This window comes from Rattus norvegicus, chromosome 2 (genome assembly GCF_036323735.1).
Source record: "Rattus norvegicus strain BN/NHsdMcwi chromosome 2, GRCr8, whole genome shotgun sequence".
Classification (NCBI taxonomy): domain Eukaryota; kingdom Metazoa; phylum Chordata; class Mammalia; order Rodentia; family Muridae; genus Rattus; species Rattus norvegicus.
The window spans coordinates 188,855,112-188,865,871 of NC_086020.1; the positions used below are offsets into that span (position 1 = coordinate 188,855,112).

The 10,760-nt window shown below is 45.1% G+C and overlaps 1 protein-coding gene across 1 annotated transcript; it reads right to left on the reverse strand.

The window, feature by feature from the left end:
- Nucleotides 1–3,462: 3,462 nt before the first annotated feature.
- Nucleotides 3,463–9,583, reverse strand: Hsd3b1 (hydroxy-delta-5-steroid dehydrogenase, 3 beta- and steroid delta-isomerase 1). The gene is made up of 4 exons (NM_001007719.3): nt 9,494–9,583; nt 9,153–9,359; nt 7,332–7,496; nt 3,463–4,614 (listed from the first exon to the last, which is right to left on the reverse strand). The coding sequence occupies exons 2-4, from the start codon at nt 9,295–9,297 to the stop codon at nt 3,803–3,805; spliced, it is 1,122 nt and encodes a 373-aa protein (NP_001007720.3). The 5' UTR covers nt 9,298–9,359; nt 9,494–9,583; the 3' UTR covers nt 3,463–3,802.
- Nucleotides 9,584–10,760: the final 1,177 nt, after the last annotated feature.

Sequence of the window (10,760 nt, forward strand, 5' to 3'; positions counted from 1 at the left end):
TCCTGGATTTCCTGTATGTTTTGGACCAGTAGCTTTTTCTGCTTTACATTATCTTTGACAGTTGAGTCAATGATTTCTATGGAATGTTCTGCTCCTGAGATTCTATCTTCCATCTCTAGTATTCTGTTGGTGAAGCTGGTATCTACAGTTCCTTGTCTCTTCTTTTGGTTTTCTATATCCAGGGTTGTTTTCATGTGTTCTTTCTTGATTGCTTCTATTTCCATTTTTAATTCCTTCAACTGTTTGATTGTGTTTTCCTGGAATTCTTTCAGGGATTTTGCGATTCCTCTCTGTAGGCTTCTACTTGTTCTCTAAGGGAGTTCTTCACGTCTTTCTTGAAGTTCCCCAGCATCATGATCAAGTATGATTTTGAAACTAGATCTTGCTTTTCTGGTGTGTTTGGATATTCCGTGTTTGCTTTGGTGGGAGAATTGGGCTCTGATGATGCCATGTAGTCTTGATTTCTGTTGCTTGAGTTCCTGCACTTGCCTCTCGCCATCAGATTATCTGTAGTGTTACTTTGTTCTGCTATTTCTGACAGTGGCTAGACTGTCCTATACGCCTGTGTGTCAGGAGTGCTGTAGACCTGTTTTCCTGTTTTCTTTCAGCCAATTACGGGGACAGAATGTTCTGCTTTCAGGCGTATAGTTTTTCCTATCTACAGGTCTTCAGCTGTTCCTGTGGGCCTGCGTCTTGGGTTCACCAGGCAGGTCACTCGCAGCAGAAAATTTGGTCTTACCTGTGGTTCCGAAGCTCAAGTTTGCTCGTGGGGTGTTGCTTATGAGCTCTCCTCGGCGGCAGCAACCAGGAAGATCTGTGCCGCCCTTTCTGGGAGCTTCCGTGCACCAGGGTTCCAGATGGCATTTGGTGTTTTCCTCTGGCGTCAGAGGTGTGTGCAGAGTGCAGTCTCTTCTGGTTTCCCAGGTGTGTCTGCCTCTCTGAAGGTTTAGCTCTCCCTCCCACGGGATTTGGGTGCAGAGAACTGTTTATCAGGTCAGTCCCTTCAGGTTCTGGCGGTGTCTCAGATGCAGAGGACCTGCTGCTCCTAGGCCCTCCTCTACGGGAACCCAGAGGCCGTATACCATTTCCTCTTGGGCCAGGGATGTGAGCAGGGGTGGGCAGTGTTGGTTGTCTCTTCTGCTCTGCAGCCTCAGGAGTGCCCACCTGACCAGGCGGTGAGGTCTCTCTCCCATGGGGTTTGGGAGCAGAGAGCTGCTGCGGGCAGGGATCCGCGGGTTTGGGACTCCCACTAACCACCCCCAACTTCTTTCTTAATTAAGGTTTTATGCCTGTGAACAGAGACTACAACCAAGGCAAGTCTTATAGAAGATAGCATTTAATTGGGGCTGGCTTACAGGTGCATGAGTTCACTATTATCATCAAGGGAGCCTGGCAGCATCCAGGCAGGCATGGTGCAGGAGGAGCTGAGAGTCCTATATGTTCATTTGAACGAAGCCAAGAGCAGAGTGGGCATCCTCAGTCAACTAGGGAGAGGGTCTCCAAGTTGACCCCCACAGTGACACAATCCTCCAACAAGGCCACAGCTTCTAATAGTACCACTCCCTGGGCTGAGATGGGCAAACCATCACATTTGCTAAAATAAATTTTTGGGACAACATATCAAGAAGGAACAGATATATCCCCACTTTATCCAGATGGATGATCACACATTTACCCTCTTCCTTGACCTACTTTCTCTGTTGCCCAATGCTCACAGTCCAGTATTTGGAGATCCAGTATCAAGTATTAATATCCTTTGGAACCCTGACACTCTCTGGCAGGTGATTTTTTAAACAGAACATCCACTGGACACTGTGCTGGGTCCCTACTGACTACCCTTGTCTAATGCTCAGTTCTATTTGACACTTAGGACACCCCATGTTACTTACTAAACCCAGATTAAGTCTTGTCCCACCTCTTATTTCCCTTGGCTCCAGTAAGGGCTTCAGTAAGGACTACTGTTACCTAAAATAGCATTCTTTACTTCTGTCTGTGTGGAATGGACAACTGTCTGTTAATTGTTGGTTAAGAGCTCTGTTCTCCTTACATTACAACACATTATCTGACTGGCTTCTTGGACACATTGAAAAGGTTAAGGAGAGAACTGGAAGGAAAGAAAGGGCACAGTGTCAGAGAATGCCATGCAGAAATGAGCTGAAGAGGTAGAAGATGAAAGGACTGGTATTAAATCAGGAGATAGGGATAATGTCTTCCACATTCTAGACTGAGTGAAAACACATGTGTGATTGAATCAGTTCTCTTCCTTCTAAGCTTCGAGGAACTTAGGCTTGTCTTTATCATGTACACTCTAAAGTATAAATAGGTGGTTATTAATTAGTTAATTAACGAATGATCAAACTATCACAAATATCTCTATGTGAAGCCCTTGATCCTGCCAAGGCCATTGCAGGGGAATGTCAGAGGGGGTAGTAAGTGGGTGGTTGGGGAGGGGGAACACACTCATAGAAGAAGGGGGGTGATGGGATAGGGGGGCTTATGGCCAGGAAATGGAGAAAGGGAATAACATTTGAAATGTAAATAAAAATAACCAGTAAAAAAAACCCAAAACAAACAAACAAATATAACTACATGTGTTCTAGAATCTTTAAGGACATTGACATTACAGGTTGTGGCTGAGAGTTTGCCCTTCTCTGTCTCTCTCTTTCTAGGCCTGTTTCTTCAGGAATACCCAGTTTCCTTAAGATTCTGGTGAGCCTGGACACTCACTGATGTCCCTTTTACAAGCAAGTGAAAGGTGCAAGGAGAATATGAGAAGGTTCATTTCGGTCTCTCTGGTGAAGTGGACAACTTTCCAACATCCAGACAGGGAGGTGGAGATGAAGATTCATCACCTATGATGCAGGAATGATAGTCCTTGCTACCTGTCTGGGGAGTATAAAATGAGCTAATCTATGTCAATCACAGTTCCTGCCCATAGTAACAGGGACACAGACTTTAGCATAACTGACACCATGATGGCAATACCACTTGGGCCATAAAACTCAGAATGTAGACAGAACCTCCTGTCAAAACCAAAACAAAGTTCTAATCCTTCAAAGTCCATCCAGTTTTGGAAAGCCTGATAATCTACTAGCCTTCATTTTTAGCTTCTGTTGTTCTGCTTCTTGTCTATTCTTATTAACTGAAATTGTCAACCTAGAACATCATTTTTGTGCTTAAACCCTCACTGAAAGAAAAGCTCAGGGCTACCCTGGGGTCCTCAGCACCTAGTGTATCTGGCAGACAGAATAAAGTCTTTTCTATTCACTTAAACTCATGTATGCGTAGTCTTCCCTGTTGACCCCTGCATAACACCCACATCTTGATGATGAAGGCTAATCTCAGATTGCTACTTCCAATGAGTGAGGTGCACTCTCTGTTCTGTTTGTGAAGTGAAAGGGCCTGGCTATGGAAGGGAAATCACAGCAGTGCCTAAGAACAGAAAGATGCTGACTCCAGGTAAGGCATTACAATATTTATTGCTTTATAAATCAATGAGATATAACCAAAGCAGGATGTGATTTAGGACTTGAAGAGGAACAGAAAAGTAATACTCAGCTCTAAGTGACAGGAAATTGTCATTGCTGAAGCCTTTGGTCACAGCAGCTGAGGCACAACTACCTGTGTGTCTCTGGACAGGGGATTAGGGAAGAAAGCTTGTGGACTAGCAAGGCTTCCAGTGAAGTCATAAAGACATAGAGTTAGAGTCTGTGTCAAAAGAGGGCATCAGGACCTGGATTGTGCCTCTGTCCTAGCTGGAGGACCTGGTAACACCCAGAACCACATCCTTGCCCCCTTTCTGTCACTGAGACTTTGTGTCCAGTGTCTCCCTGTGCTGCTCCACTAGTGTCCCGATCCACTCCGAGGTTTTCTGCTTGGCTTCCTCCCAGCTGACAAGTGGCACATAGCCCAGATCTCTCTGAGCTTTCTTGTAGGAGAAAGTGAACTTGCTATTTGACAGTGTGACCAAGTGGCAGTTAAAGGGTGGCCTATAGTTGTAAAATGGACGCAGCAGGAAGCTCACAGTTTCCAGCAGGAAGGCAAGCCAGTAGAGCAGGGGCAGAGGAAGGCTCCAGCTGGAATCAAGGCGGAGGCCCCATTCCTTGCTCAGGGTGCAATTTAAATCATCATAGCTTTGGTGAGGGGTGTCATCTGAGATGTAGTAGAACTGTCCTTGGACATTTTGTGACTTCTTGGGGTCTCGAAGGCCCCTGGCAGCCAGAATATGTGCCCAGGCCACATTGCCTACATACACTGGATTGGCTATGGAGAATTTGCCAGTAACATTCAGAATACCCTTATTTTTGAGGGCCGCAAGTATCATGACAGAAAGGAATGGACTTCTCTCCCCATAAATGTACATGGGCCTTAAGGCACAAGTATGCAGTGTGCCACCATTTTTCAGGATGCTCCCATTGGCTGCCAGCACTGCCTTCTCGGCCATCCTTTTGCTGTATGGGTATGCATCTGACCATGTGCTTTCATGATGCTCTTCCTCATGGCCATTCAGGATGATCTTCTTGTAGGAGTTGGGCCCTGCAACGTCAACTGTGCTGCAGTAGATGAAGGCTGGCACACTGGCTTCGACGCAGGCCTCCAATATGTTCTGGGTACCTAATCACAGACAACACACCGTCAGTGTCAGTGTTGGGAAATAAAATCTAAGAGTCTCCTTCCTGTTATTTCTACCCTATTTCTAGCTCTCTGGTGCACTTTTTTTTCTTTTTTCTTTTTGTGAATCAGCACAACTATGCCACGGGCACATGAGCAATGAAAAGTAAGTAAACAAATATAAAGAATCAAATAAGTGACACGCACTGTCTGGTAGCCGAGGCTTTACAGATCTTCCTTTCTTTCTCTTTCTAAACCTTTAATTCTGGAGAAGAAGAAAAGCTTTCTACTGTGTAATTTGGAAATATAGCTTTAAGAACGAGATTTGTCATTCATATTACTTTCTATTGGGCCTGCAAGAAAGCTGAAAACAATATGCGCCTACTGCTGGTCACTCCTGGATTGGAAGGACACTGTAGACACAGTACAGACCTGCAGATCTCGGAGGAAGGAAGTAATGTCCCAGGCAAGGAGTTAGTCCACTATCACCCACTCATTTGTTGACATTAAAAGTCACTCAGTAATTCGATTCCTGGAGAAATGGCTTCATGTTCTTAAGTTTAATATATTTGCCAATTAAATTTGGGTTTTGTTTGCTAGTGAGGGCTGATAGCTATCACCGTGACACATTTTCTCAGTGTGACAATGCTCTAGTGATAACGCCCTATTCACCATCCTCATCACTTCACGTCTCCTGCTGCTGGGATATGCAGTGGGTGAGCATTATAGTGGAGAGGCAGGCTAAGAACACCAGGGTCCTTAGCCATCTTTCTGCAGTAATATGTGTGTCAGGGCTGTGGTTTAGAAACTAGAAGGGACATTTTGAAGGTGTTCCAGGAAAATCTAAATTATTTTTCCTTTTGCCAAAAAGTCTTGGAGTGATGAAATTGAAAGTCACACATAAGGAACACAAGTGGGTTTTCTTGTGGTGTCCTTGACCACTCTGCCTCTTACATTCCCTTCTTCCCTTTCTTCAGCCTGAGTCTCTGAACTCTGCCTCATGTTTTACTGTGGGTCTCTGCATCTATTTCCATCAGGTCCTGGATGAAGCCTCTCTGGTGACAATTGGGCTAGACATCAATCTATGAGTATAGCAAAATATCATTAGACATAACTTCACTCATATATATATTTGCCTGTTGCAGATGGTTCTATCCTAGGTTCCTGGAATATCTGTTACCTGTCTTCTGTGCCCCCAGGCATTTTCATGGTGGTCTTCCCCTGGTGGCTTGAGTCTCAAGCTGAAAACCCACAGAATCAAAACACCTTGATTCCTAGGAGCTCACTGTTACTGAACCAACAATCAGGGAGCCTGCATGTGTCTACCTTAGGCCGTATATATGTTTTCATTGTGGAGTTTGGTGTTTTGGGGGAGAGAGAGCTAGAGATAGAGCTAGAGCTAGAGCTAGAGCTAGAGCTAGAGCTAGAGCTAGAGCTAGAGCTAGAGCTAGAGCTAGAGCTAGAGCTAGAGCTAGAGCTAGAGAGAGAGAGAGAGAGAGAGAGAGAGAGAGAGAGAGAGAGAGAGCAGGGACTGTTTCTGATGCTTCTGCCTGCTTTTCTGACCATTTTCCTCCTATTGGGTTGCTTCATCCAGTCTCAATGTGAGGGTCTCTGTCTAGTCTTAATTCAACTTGTTATGTCAGGTTTGATTGATATCCCTGCGAGGCCAGCCCTTTTCTGAAAGGAAACATGGGAGGAATGGATGGGAATGAAGGAGGTGAGGAAGCTGATGAAGGAAGTAGGGGGGTGGAAAGATGGAGAGGATGCTGCAGTTGAGGTCTACTGTATGAGAGGATAAATTAACCAAAAAAGAACTTATATGGAGGAGGGTGTAGTGGTGATAAAGAGATTGGTCCTTGGTGGTGCAAGTGAGGATATTACATAGAAATCCCATGTGAATTTACCTGCTTCATCATAACTTATAACATTATGAAGCTATACTTCAGAAAGACTGACTAAAAGTAAAATAGAGAAAAAGAAGAAGATCATGGGAAAAACCCTTACCTCCTCCAGAGGAGGGCCACAGTGGGCTGAGAACTTATGTTAAAGACATGGGAGTTAATGTCTCCTAAGGAAAGTGCATGGGAGGACAAGAGCTGGTTCATTCTTCCCAGCATGGTTCTGTGAAAGAGCTTTACTCTGGTCTCTGCCAGGGACAACTTGCCGCATGGGTGCAGGGTGGCTCTCACAGAACTACGGTAAATCACACTGGACTGTCTAATGGCTGGATCTGTCCTGGAAGCTGGCCCTGGCTAGGTGGACATGGAGGGTTGGGTCTTGGAATGCAACTGCACTGGGATGAAGGAGAAGTGGACTGGGAGCTTGACTCTAAAGCTTCATTCCCTTCCTCATCTGGAGTCTTAATCATGTTCCTCCCCCACCACCCGCAGCCTGTTTTCTTCACTGGAGACTAGGGACAAGAGGGATGGCAAAGAGCTTAAGAGTTTAGCTCTCACGTAGCTTTTCACAACCACCTGTAACACCAGGACCAGCGATCTGATGCCATTTTCTTTCCCCATCAGCACTCATCATACCAATCATACATAGCAGTGATGCAGAGACAAAAGAAAATAAAATCTTAAGGAAATATCAGGACTGTGAGCAGTGCTGTCAGAGATGTGTGTGGGCACAGCATGTTCCAATTAGGAGTCCCCCCCCCCACTACCTGTTCTTCTCTTCTCATTTTCCTACATGCTCCATGTTGTCCTCAGGTACTGTACCTTTCAGATTGACATCTAGGATGGTCTGCCTGGGTAGGACATGTGAGACATCAATGACAGCAGCGGTGTGGATGACAACAGAGATGCCCTGGCACGCTCTCCTCAGGTACTGGGCATCCAGAATATCTCCTTCTAACATTGTCACCTTGGCCTTTGTCTGCAGCTCTGTGGACACAAAGCAGATCCTTGGGAAGCTTTCTGCATGGGATGGAAATTTCCTAACACAGGTGTCAGTTACTTAGACCTTCAAGGGAAGCTATGGGGGGAAGACACTGGGGAGGAGGCCATTCTACTGAAGGAAGCATAAACGCTCAAAAATCAGAATGTAGCATCTGTAGGGTAGGAGGAAGCATCTATTTCCACCCCATCCCTTTGTAGAAAATGCATCTGAGCAGTAAGATGCCATTTGTGCTTTACACATAAACAAGGAATTATGGGAAATTCCTATATTCATTAAAGTAACCAGAGAGGAGGTGGCACTCAAATGTAAGGAGGGAGGCTAGGATTTAGTTGATAGAGAATGAGGAAATACTCTTAGGATTTGAAGGAGTAACAATAGCCGGAGTTCTGAGTCTGGAGGCAGTGACACCAATCTTTGGTATATACTACACAGGTGTGAAGACAGGAGAGAAATATGTACCAGCAACAGAATAACCAGATTATGTCCTCCAGAGTTCCAGTGAGATGGATTCAGAAGAGTGAGGCACAAAGATATTTCAGCCCTGACCTTGATAGGTCTTGATATTCTGGGTCTGGACTGAGAACAAAGGAAGAGCTATCTGAATTACAGAGATGGGAATGGAGCCTCTGAGAGAACTGTCAGTCAGCATACAGCAGTTAACAGAAGCATTTATCGATGCTGAGTACAAGTCAGCCCATAAGAGGACTCGGCTGCAGACAGGAAGCCAGGGCCGTGGATGCATCAGTACCTTTAGCTTCTATGGAATCCACAGGGGGACCCTGTTAATTACGTAGTCAGATAAATTCCTCACAAAGGAGTATGTGACATAGGCAGTCTGCACCAGTTCCTGACACTGTCCCCATAGCTGAGGCTCTTTTCCTATGGTCCCTGCAGGGATATCTTGAGGGTGTGAAGACAATGCAGCTAAGAATCTGCACTGTCATTCCAGAGCTTGCTCTTGCCCTAGGAGCAGCAATTTCAGCTAAGAAGAATGCCAGACTCCAGACAAGTCTTCTGTCATTTCCTCTGTGGAGATGAAGGATAGAGGGGAATGACGTTGGAGAAAGGAGGTGAGGAGTCCATGGCCCTCACCTGACCCTGGTCATTATACTGTTTCGTATATGCTCTGTGTGATTCAGTCTTTCATTCTCTGCCTTCTCTGTCTCTCTTTTACTCACTGATTTGACTTTTTATTTCAACTCCATGTTGGAGAATGCTCACTGAGTGTCCTCTGCTGAACCACACAAGGAAAGGAACAAACAACCAGACCAAGTAGAAAAGGCAGGGACCCTCTGTGGAGGCCCCCAACCCAGCATCCTTCCCGTAGACCAATATATACTAATTTTACCTTACAGGAAGAACACAACTGTGAGATTGCCACTTGGGAAGAAAGACAGAGGTCTGGAGCTCCAGCAGTTGTCCTTGTGGCCACTATCTCTAGATCAGACACAAGTCAGACTCTAGACCTACAGCTGTGTGGTGTATTATATGCTGTGTGGTCATGAATCTTCCTGATGTGTTTGAGCATGGGAGAAGCCTTAAGTTCCAAGTGCTTCTCCATATTTGCTAGACAAGAAGCCCTCCCAATCCTCAGTGATCACTCCCAACAGTCACACAAACAGAGCCTCTGACTCACTTACTAGAGAATTCCTCCTTGGTTTCTGGTCTGAAGACTTTGTCCAGAGCCCTGACCTCCTGCAGTTCTTTCTCCTGCACCAACATCCGGATGATCCTCTGGCCCACAAACCCTCCTGCTCCTGTCACCAGGCAGCTCCATCCAGGCATGGTCAACCCAGGAAACAGATCACAGGCGGAGCAGTGGTGATGTATGGTGATCCTGAGGAGGGCTAGACAAAAAGATCCAATGAAACCAGTTTTCCAGTCATTCCTTGAATTCCCTCTACCCAATTTTTGCTTGCACACTATGAGCACACTATCAGCAAGAGAAGCTAAAATAAAATGAAACAAAATAAAATCCAACCTGCTAAATTGTTCAAAATCAGATGAGAAAGTCTGGATGCGGCTCTCCTCAGCCCTCAGATCAGGACTAGAGTTTTATTCCCTGGTCTTCTGACTCACCATATCTTGACTCACACTTGCATTGTGGTCATTATTTATTCTTCTCTGTGGTCCCTCCTTCCCAGTGATTGATAAACATTCTGTCCTTCATTCTTGACACAGGAAGAAATGTCAGCTTCAAGGCTCCCTTGTGATAACGACTATTTTGTTTGGACATGTGCACTTCTCACAGTATTATCGTTAATGTAAAATGGAGCAACAGAAAGAAAATACTAAAGAATTAGAAAAATGGGAGCAGTAGTGGAGTGCATGCATTTAATCCCAGCACTCTAAAGGCAGAGCCAGGTGAGTTCATGGCCAGCCTGGTGTACATAGTGAGTTCCTGGATAGCCAGGGCTATATAGTGAGACCTTGTCTTTAAAAGCAAACCAAACCAAAACAAAAAAAGAATTAGAAGTTTAGTAGATTGAATCTACGAATAATTATATCAACTTTCTACAAGAATTTGAATTTATTTTATGAATGTCTACAATGCAACCCAGTAAGCATTTATTGAGATTTCAAAATATTCTTTTTATTATTCAAAATATTTTTTATAAAAATAGTTTTTAATGTATATGCTAACATTGTCTTTAATATACTTTATTAAGAAATGAAGCCATACAACTAGTTATACATTTACAGAGTTCATTATAATGTACATGTGCAGGCCTGCTTTCCTGGAGGCCCTACTTAACACCTTGAGACCCATCCCATGTGAGAGATCCAGCCTCGGTGCTGTGAATGACACTCTGCTACGCTTATACACAGGAACCTAGCATAACTGTCTCCTGAGAGGCTTCATCTAACATAGGTTGGAAACAGATGCAGAGACCCACAGCCAAACATCGGGAGGTGCTAAGGGAGTTAGGTGGAAGAGTTGTGAAAGTACTGGGGCATGCAGGGGCTTGACCTAGGGCTCCTATATATTTGCAGCAAATGATCCAGCTTGGCCTTCATGTCTCTACGTGAAGCAGGGACTGTCTCTGATTTTGTTGCCATGTATTAGTGCCCTTCCCCTATCTGGACTGCCTGGTCAGGCCTCTGTGAAAGAGGATGTTCTCAGTCCTGTTGTACCTTGTTGTCCCAGGGTGGGTGGGTACCTGGGGTAGGGTTGGGTGTGGGGGTTTCCTTTTTTTGTGAATGGGGAGATGGGAAATGGTCTTGGGGAGAGGCATTTGTGAGGGTGG

Excerpts from the sequence above, each read along its gene's own strand:
- Hsd3b1 (NM_001007719.3), bottom strand. The coding sequence starts at position 9,297 with ATGCCTGGATGGAGCTGCCTGGTGACAGGAGCAGGAGGGTTTGTGGGC. Across the intron at positions 7,497-9,152 it reads AACCAAGGAGGAATTCTCTA|AGCTGCAGACAAAGGCCAAG; the intron begins GTAAGTGAGTCA and ends TTGTGTCCACAG. Across the intron at positions 4,615-7,331 it reads CCTAGATGTCAATCTGAAAG|GTACCCAGAACATATTGGAG; the intron begins GTACAGTACCTG and ends GTCTGTGATTAG.